Source organism: Atractosteus spatula, chromosome 4, assembly GCF_055471065.1.
Source record: "Atractosteus spatula isolate fAtrSpa1 chromosome 4, fAtrSpa1.hap1, whole genome shotgun sequence".
Taxonomy (NCBI): Eukaryota; Metazoa; Chordata; class Actinopteri; order Semionotiformes; family Lepisosteidae; genus Atractosteus; species Atractosteus spatula.
This window is the reverse complement of record NC_142709.1, coordinates 50,964,871-50,984,351: the sequence shown is the minus strand read 5'-3', so window position 1 is coordinate 50,984,351 and position 19,481 is coordinate 50,964,871. Positions and strand designations below refer to the sequence as shown.

The 19,481-nt window shown below is 34.3% G+C and overlaps 1 protein-coding gene across 1 annotated transcript; it reads left to right on the top strand.

Moving 5' to 3' along the window:
- Positions 1-836: 836 nt before the first annotated feature.
- On the top strand, positions 837-18,543 carry pudp (pseudouridine 5'-phosphatase). The gene is made up of 4 exons (XM_088914547.1): positions 837-934; positions 2,032-2,250; positions 4,764-4,993; positions 16,859-18,543. The coding sequence occupies exons 1-4, from the start codon at positions 865-867 to the stop codon at positions 17,033-17,035; spliced, it is 696 nt and encodes a 231-aa protein (XP_088770673.1). The 5' UTR covers positions 837-864; the 3' UTR covers positions 17,036-18,543.
- The last annotated feature ends 938 nt before the right edge of the window (positions 18,544-19,481 follow it).

Sequence of the window (19,481 nt, the reverse complement as noted above, 5' to 3'; positions counted from 1 at the left end):
GGAATTTTAATATCTGTCCAAAAATAAAAATTGACCTAAAATATGAACAACAGGACCAAAAAATCACAAAGCGACTAAGGCCCATCACCTCATAAAGAAAAGTTGCATATGCAGTAAGGAATTATGGTGTCTTTTACCGAAACACATTTTGTTTTATTATGCAATGATTCTGCATGAATTTGTTTATAATAAATAATACATGTAATTTAAAGTGTATTTTTTAAATTTATAATAAATAAAATGTATAATACATTAAAAAATGTATTATTTATTATAAACAAACTATTAATTCATTATACATTTTATTTATTATAAATGTATAATTGATTTGTTTATTGTATTATTCTTATCATTATTTTCATTTATACATCACTTTCCAATTTCACATTTAAAGAAATATTATTTATCTTATTTTCTAGTGGAAAAGATAAGGTTATTTATAAAACAACAGGTTGCGATCGTTACTTAAGACTTTTTTTCCGTAACAAGCACCATCAGAAAAAACAAATCTGACAATTTCCGAGTAGGTTAGTAGAAATACTGCTAAAGCTACCAAGACAGTGGTGGACGCAGATTGTTTGGACTACATTTCCCATCAGCCACCACGATAGGCCAAGTATAAAAATAACGGAGTGACTGTAATATAAAACATTTACAGCGTTCATTACCCCTTTAAATATTTAATATCTCTATATATAACTATTCTAACGTCTAAAAGGTTTTTTAAAAGGACTTAAATTTTGTTAAATTTATTTAAAAATATCGGTGATCATGTAATTATTTTCAGTAGGCCATCGGTTCTGCAAAAGGAACTTTAAACTGAGGTAGACTTCCTGTAATTTTTCAGTAGTACTGAGCGGAAGTATGGAAGATACAGTAATGAAATTTCAGCCCGTAACTCATGTTATTTTCGACATGGACGGGCTCTTGCTGGGTTTGTACACACTATTTAACTGACTATTATATGTTTTGGTTTTAATATTCCTGATTTGAAATACATATCTTTAATGTAAGTATGTAGTGCACTGTAAACTGTGCAAATGTAAAGCACCTTCCTAAGCAGGATAAGTAAGACATCTAAAGAAAACTTTTCTCTTTTCTGTTACTATTGGTTACGATTTTCGTTACCTTCTTTCTTAACTGTCCTTCAAGGATGATACGTAGAGAGAATAATGCTGATCAGAGTTTATTTTTAATAAAGTGTGTGTACACTTCACACAAAGAACGTGCTCATGTCCATACATATCACATCCCGTAGCGGCAGACACCGTTGAAAACTCCCAGTTATTACCCAATTAGTAGAGCTGTGAAGAGCCCTTTATCTAAAAAAAAAAAATTCTACTATCTTCTATTATATTTGAGAGCATCTCCGTTTCCTTTCGGTTTGACTGCCTTCTTGGCTGTCTTGTTCCTACAGTGTTCCGCCCTTTTCATTCATTATTTTAAAAAGATATTTCCCCTGCATTGTCCTTTGGTGATCTTGCTTCTCGGTCATTGTCAGTCAACTCTCAGTGCTTATGCCACTCGTTCCTTTCTGTCTTTTTCAAGCACAGGATAAAATCTATTATTTGTATTTTTTCCCTACAGCTTATTTAACATTTTGGTTTTTTTATGTGAAGAAAATGTCAGAGTAATAAAGCATTTATTAACGACAGTACCTTGTTGTTTTTTTTAATAAGTGCTGGGTTATTTTTGATTACCAGTTTGTTATTTTTTTTCAATTTAGGTGATAATAAAACCTTTTTCAGAATATAAACTAACCTTAAGCAACCTCCTTGGTGAATGTGTAAGTTGAGGTGTACAGTATATCGACTGAGAAATTAATTTAAATGTAATGATAACAAATTTCATTTTAAAATGTGTAATAATTCATAGTGTTTTGATATATATAATTCACTGTTTCAATGTGCATTAAAACAGTAAGGTTTATGGTTAGCTTAAAACCACAGAACATTGAGTATTTTAATATGTGGTTGATTAACTGGTTGAAAGGCAGAAAATCAAAATATTACCTTTGATCTCTTTTTGCAGATACAGAAAGACTGTATACAGTTTCATATCAGGAGATCTGTGATCGTTTTGGAAAGAAGTATACATGGGAAGTTAAATCCTCAGTAATGGGCAAGAAAGCATTAGAAGCTGCTAAAATAATCCGAGATTCCCTGGAGCTCCCAATGACCGCTGAAGAACTTTTAGAAGAAAGTCAGAAAAAACAAGAAAAATTATTTCCTTCAGCCCAACTGATGCCAGGTTCTTTTATTATTACTTTATTATTTGAAATACTGCTGTTTCTGTTTGATGTTGATTGTGCAGCAATCAGTGCTCTCATTTCTAGCCTTCTCTTTTGTAGCACTATACAGAGGCCAGAAGTAGATAAGCAGAATGTGAACTTTATTGAGTAATTAGTTATTTATTTGAATGTAAATGATCATAGAACAGATCAGCTCAGCTTCTTTTTATATTTTTTTATGTGTGTGTATGTCTCAAAGACTAATTTTACTTCTAGCTAGGGAACATATCATTATTTACAATACAGCTTGCAAAATGTTAATGCTAGCAGCAAGGATGTGACACATGATTCCTAGCCATTAGGAATCTACAGATCAACCTTGATGTTCTGTTTTTCCCTTTAGGGCAGTGGTTCTCAACCTTTTTATCAACTGGGCTGCCACCATGGCTAAAAGCAAGTCTTGCGGGCCGCATATATTAATCACTACTAGGCCTACCTTATCTGCATGCATAGTAGCTATTATTATATTATAATGTGTATAATATATATCATTATAGTATTAATATTAATGTATAATATTGTATATATTAATTATAATATTAATAGTAATATATCATAGTAATTATATTATAAAAACTATTAGCTGTGTGTGTATATACATATATTAGGTTTATTCCATGCTGAAAAGAAAAGAAAGAAAACACAACGTTTCGGCCATGGAGCCTTCTTCAAAAGTTTACATTCATGTGGAAATTTACATTTCCTGTATGGAAAAACCAAATTGCACTTACTAAATCAGTTAAGTTATACCTAGGTCAAAACTGTGTTTTGTAACACTTTTCACTTTTATTTCACAGTGTTAAATTTTAGTCAGCCTTATAATACATATCATATGTATTATTGTTGCGCAACATTTTGAAACCAGTGCAAAAGCAATGTTGTTTTGTTTAGAGCTGTCTGCATGAAGGTCATAGTCACAATATTTAATACTTGCTTAAGCTGACTTTACCATAAGAGATGTATAACTGATACAAGACAAAGACAAGATACATTTCTAAGGGGAGATTAACGATTTAACTGAATTGTCCTGATAGGTTCACATCTTTAAATTTTAATTTTCCAAGTTCTGCTTTGAAGTAGTTTGGGTATAGTGTCTTAATATTTTTTTACTGTCCACTAAAAAACTTTTATAATTCTTTATGCAGATGCTTAGACTGACCTTGTTACTGAAAATAAGGTTCTAATAATGAGAAAAGAGAGAGACCGCTTTGTAAGGCAGCCATTAGCTTAAACTGACTTTTCTTCTTGAAATCCTGTAAACTATTTATTTGATTTGTGCTTTTTGTGTGTATAAAGCAGATTATTAAGAAAACAGTAATGCATACGCATTTCTATCCTAAACTCTGCAGTACAAAAAGGGGTCATTTTACATGAATGAACCTTGCTTGCTACATAACAGAATTAAGTACCCATACAGCTTACAGCTGAGTCAATTTTGACTCTCTTGTGTATAGTAGCAGCACATTCACTAGTGCAAACAGAGTCCTTGTTAGGAAACACAGTACAAATCTCCGCAGATTGTTTCTCCCAGAAACATGCAATCCATATGCATAACGTATATGAATATGAAATTAGGTACTTTTAGTTACTTAAGAAGTACCTTTATTTGGTTTACAGGCAATTCTAAGTGCATAGATGGTTTACTGTTGCTATGCATAAAAGCCTAAACATGTTCATGTTTCCTTAATAGGTCATCCTGTGCCTAATCAACCTCTGTTCTGTAAAAATATCAACTTACATTTTTGGATTTGGAATAAAATTGTTATGACATTAGCAAAAGCGAAACTCTTAATTGTACAGAAATTACTTTCTGTACCCTAAGTGGAATATAATACACCTGGAAAATGCACATTTGCTTTAAAAAAATTATATACAGTAATTGATTTATTTGTCTCAGAAACAAACTGTTTTTTTGTGTGTAAATCTGAGGTGGATGCTCCTATTCCACATCTCTTTTACTACCCATTTATGCCACTGCTAAAAAAATATCTTGGTGACCCACAGAGCTGTTATTTAGCCTTGGAAAGTATGTTTTCCAATTCTCTTTGAAGTTTCAAGGGCTCTTCCTTTTTACTGTCATTAATTTCTTAGTGTTGGTAAAGGAGAGAAATCAATGTTGATATTCATAGTTTGATACTGATGTACATTGTCTCATTGGTTTTTGATTTGTGTTATTTGTATTCCTTTTAATCTGTACAGTTGCTCAGAACTTTGCCAAGATGTTAAGGTGGTAAAGAGAATTTTATAACAGTTTTCTGTGGAATTTTAGGATGTGTTTCTCAACGGAGCCGCGTTGTAACTCTTTTTGAGGTGGTTGATTAATTATCTACTTAAGTGTAGGCTAGGATATTTTATTGCAGACTAAAGTTCCTAGTCCACCCATATGGAACTGCCATACACCAATAACATAGACACAGGGTGCCTGGAGTACAAATGTGCAGTTTCTTATTGATAGTCTCTTCCTTATGTGCAGGAGCTGAAAAGCTGATCCACCATCTGCACAAACACCACATTCCCATGGCTGTCGGCACCAGCTCTGCGAGAGTGACATTTGAAATGAAAACAAGCAGACACAAAGAATTTTTTCATTTGTTTAATCACATTGTGCTGGGAGACGACCCCCAAGTAAAGAATGGCAAGCCACATCCTGATGCTTTCCTGGTCTGTGCTGAAAGATTTAACCCACCACCTTCCCCGGAAAAGGTAAGAGACGCCAAACACATAAGGTGGAAGAAAAAAGTATAATCGTACTAGCTATCAGCACAGCAATAGTCAGAAACATGTGACTTTGTGTCCTTTTTGGACATTCAGGATTTTACTCGGAGTTGAATGTCCAATACCTAGTGACAACTTTCAAAACCAAATCTGAAGGTATCTGATGCTTTTGATTTCGAATTTAATTATTGGACTTTTATTATTTTTATCTTTCAAATAAGCACAAATGTTGGTTTCCAGTGCTTTTAGGTAAAGCTTTCTTCAGTCTATAATGCATTGTGAAGTTTACAAAAATTGCAGACATATAAGACCTTTATTTTTGTGCTGATTAAAGTGTCTTTGTTTTTCTGCTTAAACATAAGGTAAACTATACCTGTTATTAGTACATTTTATGTGAATGTTTCACCTCCTAGCCATCGAGACACTCTTTTAATATTTAATCCTGGGAACATCCCCAGCCCTTGAATTTTCATTAAGAATTTATAGATTAGGACCCTTTTCCTTAAAATATTTTTTAAATTAGAATCTGGCACAGTTTAAAGAAAACACGATATTGCATCTCAAAGCTAACACATTGGTTTCAAACCAGCTTACTTAAAATAAATCATCAGAAATATCAATGTTGTTTTCAGTACAGGTGATCTAAGAAAAGGTAGTTTTAGAGCACAAAATGTCTTATCTTGGTATTCTTGGAATGAACATAAAAGAAATGTTTTTTAACAAAGAGAAATGCATAATGTATGTCCCAAAAACATTGATTTAACCAACCTACCTTGGACAAACACATTACATTATACACAATACATTATAGTATGATACTTCCCAAGTGTAGCTAAACAGTAACAACTAAAATTAAAGTTATTGCATTTTATACTTGTAGCATTAATTACTGAACACAGCTGTGCAGATTTTATATAGGCATTTTGGCAAAGATGTTTCTTTTGTAAGGGTTGTCTTATAAGATGCGAATTATAGCCTAATAGGGTCTTGTTCTTTAGGGCACCCTGATTTTGACTTGCATTTGTCTTGATAAAGTATGAACCAGCTGCTAAGGGACTTGACAAAACGTGTTGCGGAATAATAAATTACGTTCCACAGCCCTCTGCCCTTCAACGTGACAGGCGTTCCTGAGAACCCAGCAGCAGCTTTTACTTAATAAGCCTCATTCATATGTTGCAGGTTGTTGGAGCTAAATTAGCAATTGTTGTAATGAATTCACAATGAATATAATCACTATTAATCATGGTAACCAACCGGAAGGGAAAAAAAATGTTTCTGTGATAAAATGTAGCTCACTTCTTCAGAGACCCGCAGCAGTTTTTTTGGTGTAAGTGGTTGCAAGGAATAATTAGGCTCTAATTAATCATGATTCTCTATTCTCCAACTGGTTAGCATAACCTATGGGTAATAGTCAGATGAGTTAAAAATTAAGTGTATGCAGTAAGACAGATTATAATTATCTTGCTTTCTCTCCCATTTTAGTTATAAAAAGTATGTATTTTTGTAAAACCAGCAGTGCTTGTATTTGTGAAAAAAGATTTATAAAATGCATTCATTACTAGCGATTAAGGCGAGCCTGAAAAATGTTTTTTTAATTCCTCATGACCTTTGCAGTAAAAAACATCCTTTGTTGTTATTTTATTATGGCTTCATTATGAGGTCTGTGTCAGTTCGGTTTAGATTCTTAGAATGGCTATAAATGTTGGCTCATTGTTGGTTACAGAATGGAAGCTTTCGCCATGTGAATCATTGTGAACAGTGTATTGGCAGTGTGACAGTAGATGCATGGCTGTTTTCATTGGTTGTTTTGGCCCATAGCCTTGCCTTTAAGCGTAGTAGAGGCTTTAATTATGGGAATGTCATAACTAAACTCTTAGATATCCATCCAACTATCCATCCATTCATTTATCCATGTGTTTTCTAACTGCTTTATGCAATACAGGGTCTTGGGGTCCCAGCAAGGAGCGCAAGGTGGGACACACCCTGGGCAGGACTCCAGTCTATCACAGGGAACACACAGACACAGACACGCACACTCACACCAGGGCCAGTTTTCTCAGAAGCAAGGCAGCAATGCTAACCCCCGCACCACTGTGCCTCTTAAAACTTATAAACTCTTGGAAATACCTAAAATATCAAAATAATCTTTTCATTTGTCAATTAGAATAAATGGAGTATTCTGATTTTAAAAATCAGAACTCTTGAATGTATAGTTTCTAATGGTGCAACCCCTTTCATGATAATGTTAGTGATTCTTGCTTTCTGTATGATCATCAAATTAAACCACACCTTTTAATTTAAATATCTTAAACACCAATAATGATGTTCTTGATTTATTCCTCTAATACGTGTGAGGGTTGGTTGTTCATTTTTTTAACTTTATTACATAATTAAAAGAACAGATTAAGGAGTGTCACAAGTTACATAGGCTTCATGTGCAGTAGGTCTGTAAGACACCACTGAAGAATTTGGATGCTATACATTAAATGGAACAGAAGGAGTGTCTAAAATTACCAGATCAACATGTATCTTCCTTCTGTTGCAAAAGGATGCCAAATTCCGACAGAGGCATTCTTCCAGAGCAGTTCATTTTCTTAAGTACTGTACATTCTGTTTGTAAAGTAGGTTGTTGTTGGCTTATATTGGCTTAAAGTAGCTTCATTCCGATGTGAAATGATTGGTGCCTTAAACATTACCAAAAAAGAACCAAGTCTAAGTTCAAACTGTTTGACATTCAGAAATGGTTTTTATCTTGTTAGAGGAATTCCGTAGGATAGAAGCTGTTTTGGATTTACTTTAAACATGAAGCAAGAAGAAACACTTAGTTTTTGTTTCATGCCTGGAAAGCTGCTGAAACAAAACCATTGTAATTCTGTGAAAATTACAGGAAGAGACTAATACAACTCTGAAACATGGCTGTATTCCATTGTTTTCCCTGGTACACGCATACAAATAAAAAATGACAAGCATTACAAAGTTAAAGAGGATTAAGTGTGTGATATGAGTTCTTGTATAGCTTTGATTTGGACTTCTGAATAATTCTCGCTCAAATGATTCAGAAGATATAATATAAATACTAATGTAGTTGGAGAGCTAACTGTACACATTTACGGGTACACATCTCATGCACCAATGAGCTGAAAGAAAGTTTTTTCCTTCTAAAAAACACATTTGCTTTTCCTTGTTTCATTGCTTTTTTCAGTAGAAATTCAGTTCTCTCTTATAGCCTTCAAATTCCAGATATATCATGGTGGTATAATGGTGTTGTGCCTTCTTAAAATCACTATTTCACCCTGTAGTGCATAACAGGGATGTTTTTGGTGCTTGCCTTGTCATGTCTGCAGTCTTATTCATTAGCCTACTGGATATAATATTGTCCTGTAGGCTAATGAGCATTAATGAAATTACTTATACAACTACAGTGTTCTTTTTATCTGTGTTTCACTGTCATTGTGGTTCATCAAGAAAAAAAGGCATGTGGGTGCTTAATAAATAGTTTGTGTTCTACTGACATTTGTGACTGAGGTTTTGAAAAAGAAAGCCCAGTACCTTGAGTTAATAAAACAGTACTTGTAAAAATAACTCACTTTTCACTTCTGAAGACCAGAAAAGAGATTAGAATAGATTTTAAAAAAAATTAAAACTGAAAATGGCATGACTTTTCTCTATGGGAAAACTCAATGTTTGTAGTAGTGATATGTGGACAATGTAATATAAAGTTCTGTAGGAAATTTACAAAATTTTGTATCTAGGTAAGTATAGTTGAACTGTATACAGGATAGGTTTTTCATCACTAGACCACGCATTCTTTTTTGTTAGATTTTAGAGACTAGTTTTTTTTTTCCATGCACCTTCTAAGAAAGGTGGTTTCCAGTGCAAAATGTTTGTAGTACAATTTTAGAACCTTGTCTTCGCTTTAGGTATCCTGTTAATACTGAGCATTTTTTGCCATCTTGTACCTGGATATTAAAATACTGCAGATGGATCTCTTTATCATGTGGCATGCAAATTTATTTCACTTTAAAGTAAAGTGATGTCTAGATGAAAGAAGAAATAAATATTAATTTAGATTAATTAATTATTTTTATTTAATTAAGTAGACTAACAGATTTTCGTGTAGGGTTGTGACTTTTTGTAGTTACATATGTCACACTGTGACATTCTGTATCAGTCAAAGAAAAAGGTGACAGCATTGTTAAATGTACAATATTCTTTGAGACCTTTGAATCCTACCCAAGTTGAATATTTTCAGCAGCTTTGAAGAAACTGAACATATGCGCTACATGTCTTTGTGATGCTTAAGTTGACTTTGGGAGCGGTGTGCTGCCACAGACATGTTGGTAAAAGAGCAATGCAATGCTCAGTGGTCTTATTATATAGATCTTAGTGTACTTTTGTGAAATAATACTCTTCAAATTCATTGCCTTTGCTGTTTAGACATATTGGTTTGTGTTAAAAAACTCTAATATCTTTCTTAATGTCAGCAGAGCAATAACTTCAACCATAACCTTGCACTTTGAAGGCTGACATCAATGTTAAATGCATTCATCCTCTGATTTGTACAGTATTAGAAAGCTCCAGGTGTTTTACATAATAATAAGCTACTCCTGTGTGAATTAAGTTTTTCATCTGAAGTACACGATTTTCCATTATATTGATGATAAAAGGTTATATGTCTTCTTCAGCTTGCCGTGGGCTTAGTGATCAGTTAAAAGATATAGTGTATAATTTGTCACTGTCTCTGGTTTTCTGTGAGTTTCTCTGTTCACTGCATAATGTTTTTTTATCTTCACCAGTTCTTTTTCAGACTGATCTCTGCATTTTTTACCCTACGATGCATCTGTTTTAATGAATAAAATGTAATGATAATGCAATTTTGCAAAAAACACAGGTACTTTAAGTTATTTTTCTCTACTATTCATACCATTAATATAGTGGCATATACAGTAGTTGAATACACAACAGAATCAGTTATGGGGAGTTCATAATTTGGATGTCTTTCTGTTTCTCTTATATAACATATTTAGGTTTCTCCCCAGTAATAAATTACTTTAAGTTTTAGAATAATTGCACAGTTCTTAATAATAACATTTATTAATAACAGATGTTTGACATTTTGCTATAGTGATTTTAAACTTCCAGTTGTTTTATAATTTTATACCCTCTCTTTCATTTTGAATCTGCCAATCATTACTGAACTCTGTTCACTGCTACAACAGCTCCCCACCCAGCCGTGCAGAGGAGCAAGGATAACACCAGCACTCTCCCGCACTAACACAGTCGAGCAGTTTGCCACTTACATGCTGTGATCTCTGAAGTGTTTTTAAAGGGGGACTTTGTATCATTTAGAATGATCAAAAGTTTGGGGCTAGCTCACATCGGCCATGCAGGTCCCATGAGTAACTGTTGCTTGGCATGGCGTGTGGAATTCCAGCCTACCTCACCTTGCACTGCAGCTTGGGCATAGCGATGTCACATAAGAAATGTGTCTGACGAGGGGAGGCTTCAAGGCCTATCTAGCCCACTTGGCAGGATGTCAACTTCAACGACATGGCTGGGTAGCTTGTTCCAGATTCCCAGAATGTGCTGTCACTGTCTGCAGATGACTTCTCCAAAGCTCAGGTCAGTGGTATCTGACCATTGAAGCTCAATATAAACTCGAAGCAAGTACCTTTGCGACTTGAGCCATGTAAGAATGATGAATTAGCAGTTTTTGCCTCTCTTTGAGGAAATCATCTATTAAATTCCAGCTGCTAAAAAGTTCCTGGGGTATGCTTTCATTGTTCATTGTTCAGAGTCATAGGCACAATTTTGTCATGAAAAAAAATGTATTTTAATGTACTGGGCTGCAAGTTGATCTCCAGTTAAGGACAAAAGGATGAACTGGTGCAGGATCCTGTCAGACATCCAACTGTGTAAATCTCCTGAACCACAGCAAGAGTGACTGACAGCCAACTTGTCTGATGTGTGGGAGACATTTTGCTGTTGATCCTGACAGCTTTTGGTCTGCTGTTCCGAAACAGTTAGAAGTGTCTGGATTTAAACCAGGGACATTTTGAAAAAAAGAACAGCTTGAGAGAACACATAGGAATCAAAGTGGTAGACTTGTCACAGGGGGAAATGGCTTTCATGAGGAGACAAAGCTTGTGGATCAGTGTGGATGTATAAAAATTCGTCAGCAGTGCTTTAACCGTGTCACATTCTGTATCTGTTCTTTAATATTTATTTGTGCTCTGAGAAAATTCAGACATAATTACTTTGTATCATATCGTCTGTTACGATATTGTAGCTGATGTCTGAGAGTGAGGACTGGCTTGCCTTTTTGTTACCTGAACAAGAGGAAATATGAAACAGTCAAGTGCTGATAATTATGTGTGAAGTTTAAAATAATTTCCATTAGTTAAATATGTAATACTTTTCTTAAATCCTACCATAAGCTTTTTATTAGCTCACCTAGTGAAGCACTACTTCTTTGCGGTAAAAAGGCAAAACTTGCAATCCTAAATTGTCCAGTTGGAATCTTCTCAGACTTGGACTCTGATCATGATGGGGGAGTGTGGTTCCTTCAAAAGATAAGAAAGGAGAGAAAATGATTGTTTTGCCCCACTGTGCTTCACTAGGGTGATGAAGCTTCTGTTGGCAGAAGCTACAGTATCTACTGTGTTTCAGTCCCCCAGAGTGGTAGCAGCTGGATGGTATGAAAGCTGTAATAAACACACCAGTCACCAGTCCTCTCAGGTCACAGGTATGGCACACCTCTCATTTTGGACTTTTTAAAATAACGCTTGTATCTAATTCACTTCATCTGAAACATATGGAGAATAACACAATGTGCCAGTAAGGAGAATACTGCACTTCTCCCTCTATAAAAAACTGATTTTATAATGTACCTTTTATTTTAGTTCCTTGGTGATTTTAGCAGAATCACCTGATTCACATTACATGTTCTTGTCTTGATCCAGGAGCGGGATGCAATTGGCTCTCTGGTCTCCTTCCACTTCACTGTAGTGTATTTTCCTTCAGAGCTCCTGTCTATATTTCACTAGGTCTGGGGATTTATGTTCTTACATTAATTTATGACTGTGAGAAAAATCAATAAAACTGCTTCAAGCTAGGATTAATGCATATGACAGTTTAGGCATTTTTTAAGAAACATTTGCAATTAGTTCACATACTAAATTTTCTATTTTAAATACATTTTGAATTTTCCCCCCAAATCAGAGAATGTACACTATATGAAGAATATTATACATTATTCGAAAAGAAAGCCTTTAAAATATCAGGTTGAAAATCAAGATGTTCAGTCTTATTCTTCAGTTTCAGAACAACACTATAAAAACTGTAACACGCATATGTATTGAATATGTGCATACAGTATATTGAAAAATCAATGTAGCCATAGTTGGAGATACAAAAGGATACTGCATTAAATACTGATCCAATTTCAGGAATATCATCACAACAGATGAAGTCCTTTGATCAGATTTATTTCATAACAAATATATGAAAGTGTGTATTTAATTTACCCTTTAGAACAGGAAATCAATACAAATACTATCACCATAATCACCAAATTCCACATTGACCCGGCCCATTCCATTCATTCACGTTGCTCATCACAAATCCCTGAAGCCCATCCAGGAATTACAAGGTGGGACTGCATCCTGGATGGGACACCAACCCATAATTCTGGGCTAAGGGTATACAATTATAATGTGTTTTTAAAAACTGATCAGTTTTTTTAGGAATATAGAAATATATATTTTGTGATATGTCAAAATTATCTTATACACATTAACAGTATTACTTGAGATTAAATGACTATGCAAGGGCATTGTTTCAAAAGCAGACTTTGCACTCATTAGCTAGTGCCCTCTACTAATGAAGTGTAGACAATTACTCTTTTAAAATTAACTTGAATAAGAAAAAGTCACCTCTATGGTGTACAGTATAGACAGTATATATTGTGTATATATATATACTGTTGTTGCATAATTAGCATCAGAAGAAACTTATCACTATTATAATTCATGTATGTTTTAGAAAAGTAATGTGTGAAGATTTTGGATATTGATTAACTTTTTTTGTCTTCACTGTGATAAATTGATCATTTGTAAGTGACCGCAATACACTCAAGTGAATTTGATTCATTAGAGAGGGAGCTGATAGGGCACAAGTCAGACTTGTGAGACTTAACTTGTTCAAGACTAACACAATAAGGAACCAATAAGCCAAACATATTTAGAGAACAATGCCTTCATGCATAAGTAAGTTGGAATGAAACCTCAGGTGGATTCTCCAGTAGTAGGGCCAAGTGCAATTTAGGGATGAATCAAGATCTTTAGTAGACCACCCTGATGGACATCAATGAGTGACACTTAGATGTGCAGAATGACACACTGCATTTGTGACAAGAGCTGGAAGGCTCAGACAACACTGGACGGCTATGTGCTTATCCAAGCTTTACAAGAGGAAAGGGACAGATTTCCACAGGATAGAATAATCATACTGGTGCAGATCTATTGCAATAAATTATGTTTTTGGTTTCTGTGGTTTATTTTAACCATTAGCCTAAGAACACGCAATAGTTTCCACTGCTGTATCTATAGCATTTTCTAGCTATATATTTTCACATTATAACTCACATTATAAACCAGATCATCTTTTGATCCAGTATAAATGATGCAGCAAAATACATTTGTAATATACTGTAGAACCACTGTAGTTTGTGTGATATTATTTCAGGTTTTGGGAATCAATAGATATTTTAAGGCCTAAGGTTTTAGCTGTATATGTATACTTCAGTTCGGTAACAGAAAAAGGCAGTTTAATGAGATTTGCTTTCCTGCTGCTCTTGCTATATTTAATGATACTTTTTATGTTCTTTGAAGTAATGTTTTGAGTATTAGTCACATTCTTGCAGGGTATGGAATAATAATCTGCTGCCTGACATTTGAAGTCCGCCTTCAGCTCAGAATGGTCCACTTTTCCTTTGTCAGGTCAAGTTAATATCACGTGCAAATGATGGGCATTATTTATAACACAGGTCCTGCACATGAAAGAGTAGCAATTGATCTATTGAAAATATTTGAACTTATTTTGTAAAAGATATATGTTGGGCCTTAAATATTTTGACCATACTTTATGGGGACAAAGTCCCCAAATAATTCCATTCCATTAACCATAAACCTGATAATTCTCTAGGAAAAAAACAATAATTGTCACTGTATCCATGCAAACAAGTCTAAAATATATCTATTTTTGCTCCACATTTTGTAATATACAATTGTTGAAATCAGTACAGACAGGCATTCCAATCTAATAGGTGTCTTATAGTTTGAAATGATAAAATGTATATTCATTATATACTTGATTGATTTAAAAAGCATTTTTTTGCAGTTAATTTGTGGGACAGCCTTTTGCATAGCATGCACAGAGCTTTGGGAGATGCTAGTGCACTTTGGGTCCTAACGGTTTTGAGCAGTTGTCTTATAGTCCATAATAACTTCTCCTTCTAGTGGAATTGAGTGATTTGTATTTGTTTTGTCTTGTTTTTCTGTAAATCATAATTGATCCGTTTTGTTCTCTGCTAATTTGTATACGGTAGGGTGCATGTACTATATTTGTAGCATGCTATGTGCAGTACAAAATAACCTACAGAACAGAATACTTATAGGGTTGAATGTTCCTTGATTACTTAATAGGCTAAAGGGTTTGTGCTGAATGACAGGGAATTCTGCTTCTTTATCAATCAACTAAGTAGATAGGAACTCAAGTGGAAAAACAATCTGCAGAAAACGCAACTCTTCAGGAGTTGAGTACCCTTGCAGTACAACTTCAAAGTCCAAGTGCAAATATCAAAATAAATAAAAAATGTTGCTTGTAGATAACATCACACTGGAATGACCAGAACGTGTCGTCATGTCATACAGTATTTGAGCAACCATTATTGGACTTTTTAAATATAGTTTATTGGCTTTGCCATATGTATAACATCTGTCTATAGAAATCTGTTTTATAACACAGACTTAAAATGCAGCATTTTGTCTGGGGCTTTTGACATTCAGTGAAGATGTTTTGTGACATTTGTGCAAATGTGTGCAGAGGTGTTGAATTTTATGAAAGCCCTTCTTAATTTCCTGAGATTAATGCTTGCTGCTTCCAAAGTAGGTGTCAATACAAAAAAGACTATAAGCATGATGCATTTATTTTCTCTTACAATAAAACCACAGTAATTATGGGTCATTTGCCTAGCTTCTTTAGTAATTAAGAGTTTTAATTGCTTCTAGTTCAAGGGAATTAGTTAAGCCTTTCCATTGTGCGTATTACCTTCCGTAATCATCATCTGCTCTCATACAACAAGCTTAGTGACATCACGGAAGTCAATTAGGTCTTTCATGGCAGGCTAGTCAAATACATTTCTTTGTGCTGTCTGGATATAAAAGGTTTCTGAAAAGCTCTGATAATGCCATTTTGTGAAGCCTTAAAGCTACTTTTTTTTTTCCTTTTTAAAGGCAAAGCATATCTGAGATGTGCTTGTGCAGCTTTGAAATCTCATTGAGGGCCTTAGAGGCCTTGGATTTATGCCATAAACGAGGTATATTGTTAACAACAAAACCCCAAGGCAAAGCCTTTCTTGTTTTTGACATCAATTGTTCCAAACATAACAGTGTCAGAAGTGTTGTGGTATCTAAACTTCTTGACAGGATATTGTTTCCTCATAGAGAGTCCAAAAGAAACTCTAATGAAGATTTCAGGATGTAGAATGAGGTTTAAAATAAGGTAAAAGGGGACCCTGGACATGGTCCACCTACAACCCCTAACTGAAACTAATTATTTCAATTTTTACTTGTAAATGAAACCAACACAGAAGAGGAGCTTTGTTTTATCATTCCGTTATAAGAAATCTTCATGGGATAGCTACATGCAATCTTGTATTTATAAATTGATATTATTTATGTTAAACGTTTGTTAAGATGTAGCAGTATTTTAACTGAGCTTCTGTCTAAGAACACTAGCATCAGCAGCTTTATATATCGGTGAAATGCCATTATGGATAAAAACAGATAAAACTATTCTGGTGCTGTTCATGGGTTTTGAAGGATTTGCAGTAATATCCAATGAGAAAGCTACTGAAGCTTTAGAGTAAAATAACTGTTAACTCTTATAGTTAATAGTCTTTAGGTGTTTTATTCTGCAAAAAAACTGTAGGTCTCCTGAGTATTACAGTTTTAATTTGTTTGCACTCCTTATTCTATATTTTAATTGTCCTAAACTATGCCATCAAACTCAGCCTCTGTATTGGTTTTGTTGAAAGACCTCTTTCTCTTGGCAGTTCATTGACTAAACTCAAAAACCAGTACTTCAAATGGATTTTAAAGCACTCAGTATCCCACCTACATGGAACTGAACATTCCCTGTGCAGACTTCTAAACCACGTGCATGAGTTGTTTGTGTCGCTAAAGGGAGACATCAAGTACTCATTCTACAAAGTTTATTTAAAACTACATTTAAGTTGTGATGCCAAATATTACCAAATATTTTATGAAACAAAGCATTTATTTTCCATCTGTAGAGAGGACACCATGCACTTATTTTACTTACAACCAGCGGGCAGATTTATTTTTCATATACAACTGATTTTCATGGCCTTGAACAGACAGCCAGAAACATCTTTGGAAAACTGCGTAACTAAAAAAACCATGACATATGCAGAGTAATTTGAACATTTGTTCTCATTTGAACATATTTGAATCTATCTATTGGTTAATGTCCTTTTATCTATAGACTTAAACAAACAGTCTATGCTTTGCTTTCTAATAAATCTTGAACATGTGTTTTCCTTGAATACAGTGCCTGGTGTTTGAAGATGCTCCAAATGGTGTCCTTGCGGGTCTGTCTGCGGGAATGCAGGTTGTGATGATCCCTGATGAAAACCTCAACCCAGATCTGACAAAAGAAGCTACCTTAATCCTGAAGACAATGGAGGACTTTAAACCAGAACTGTTTGGTCTTCCAGCTTACAACTGAGCTAACCTGTTTCCAGCTAAATATTCACATATCACTCTAAACCTGCATACAACCCAGATGTTAATTATTCTTATGATACTCATCTTTTGTTGTAAATACATAATGAACATCCTTTCATTGGATTCACATTGATTTATCAAATGAATATAGGATTTTAATACTAATAGTTGTGGCAGATCTAGTGCTTTGCATTTCTTTGTATTTGATGTAGAATATATACTGCTCAAGTTTTGATATTTGTAAGCTTTTCATGCTTTAGGAATTCCATACATTCAATTTCTGATTGCTCCAATGTATGATGAAGAATTTTACTGGCCTCCTTGCAAAAGGAGGTTAGCGGTTAATTAAACATTTCAGACCACTAAATCACAGCAGAATTAATAACATTTTAAAAAGGGTTCTGTTTGTTTGCACACAATCAATTCTGTATTGTGTCTGACATGAGACAATGACAATAAGTGACTCAAACACTCCACTAATCAATCTTAAACCTTCCAAAATCCTTAAACATTCCACTAATCAAATGTGGTACACAGTGTAGATCCTAAAACATATTTGATGTTGACAGGCTTTGTCATTGACCTGGTTAAGCTGACTTCAGTGGTGTAACTAAGGATGGAGAATTTCATCCTGGTACTTATCAGAATACTCTCATAGATGAGATTCTTTCTTTAGTAGTTCATTTTTTCCATTTCATTTAATTGTAGTTGGGTTTGTTGTCCATGAAACTTGGATGTTTGAAATTCAGACCTTTGCTCACTTTGCTAATGAGTCTGTGATGTGTATGTACTTTGAAAACACTCACTATTCAAGCTTTAACTTTTAAAGAGAGACTATTTAAAAGCTAAAGCTCTGATTGTTATTGAATAGGTTGAGGAATATACATTGTGGATTCTAAATTCCATCCATTCTTCATTCAAGTACTGTAGCTGTTCGTCCAAATTTTATTTGTGGCATAAAAAGGTTCACCCTCTCTAAACGTAGCTGATCAAAAACTAGGAGGTGGAGGATTCACCAGGACGGAGTTGATAGTGTCTGATCTTAAAGCCTTTTTGAGCACGTCTTCAATCCACTTGAAAGCATCAGCACATCACCATCCTGGAGCCATTCATTTAACTGAGTGGAGAATTGTCCAGCGTGTCTGTTTGTCCTGTCTTTTTGTTCTGTAGGAACATGTTACAGAGCTTTCTTGTAATTGAGCTACTACTGCACATTGGGAAGGCAATTCACCATACTAAGAAGTCCCCCCCCACTATCAATGGAGTGGAGGCAATTTGTTTTGCACCAATCTTTGAAGGTCTTGTTGAGCATTCTTCATTTCCAATTAAAAAGCAGTACAGTGCCAAATTATTTCCATGAACCCAGGTGACTCATTATTTCAATGTGTATTAATGTTTTTGATAGCATACATGAAATGCACAGAACGTGTTTGTTCTCATTTAGTTTACCCACAAAAACTGTACCTTTTGCAACCTGATTTGTGACTCAGTGAAAGAAAGAAAGAAAAATTGTGTCCTGTTGTTTTTTCCCTCACTTTACACATTTATCCTCACATTTTATCATTTATAATATTCACCTACACAGTTATGGTGTTAGTTTGAAAATAAGAACATCATGATGTGGAAAGTATCAGGGGAATATTCGCAAGATGTTCTCTCTTGACACAGAATGGATTATTTCCCACGAGTTTTCCTTTGCAGACTTTGCACCTCCTTTTCGTCTTGAAATTAGTGTAATCAAATTCTCCATCTTTTTCATTCATTTACATCACTCTGCCTATTAGAAGTAATTTTCTGGTAGAAGGTTATGAGGCTCCTTTCAGCTCAGAAATAATAAAAAGGTACTTTGATTCTTATTTTATATCTTTATTTTAAGGAGTGTAGAAGTCTGTGAAAGCTCAATTCCTAGTACTTAGAAAACTGAGGTTCAGAAATGTGAGAAAAGCACTAAAGCGTTAGTTATGATATGTCCCTGAAAAAGAAAAAGGACAGATAATTATTTTTCTTTGCTTTAAGCTGAAAACTTCCTTTAATTCTTCCCTCAGCAATGTGAGAACACAGCAATTTGAGCATGTCAATGAGTAAATCCCTGCACTGACAGCAAAGAGAGTGTTAGTCTTATCATTCACAATGGGGATTCATACATACGCTCAATGTAAAGAAATGTGATTAATGAATACCTTATAATACTATCTTTTTCAGAGATTTAGCCTTTAATGAAGTATGATTAAAACAGAACAGTGACTTTAATATGATGTTTTTTTTTGTGTGTACCAATTTGGTGTGGTTTTGATGCTATAATATACCTGGAATAACATTTCTTCATTTTATTTTTTCATTTATGTTCTGTGCAGATGCATTATAAAGAGCTGAGATCTCAATGAGCACTAGAGTTAATTGCTTGGTCTACATTTTTTTACAACATATCTGTAAATATATGTTGAGTT

What these genes read in the sequence shown, in the direction of transcription:
- pudp (XM_088914547.1), top strand. Translation starts at nt 865, where the DNA reads ATGGAAGATACAGTAATGAAATTTCAGCCCGTAACTCATGTTATTTTC. An exon ending in CATGGACGGGCTCTTGCTGG is followed by an intron (nt 935 to 2,031) that starts GTTTGTACACAC and finishes CTCTTTTTGCAG; the next exon opens with ATACAGAAAGACTGTATACA. An exon ending in CACCACCTTCCCCGGAAAAG is followed by an intron (nt 4,994 to 16,858) that starts GTAAGAGACGCC and finishes CCTTGAATACAG; the next exon opens with TGCCTGGTGTTTGAAGATGC.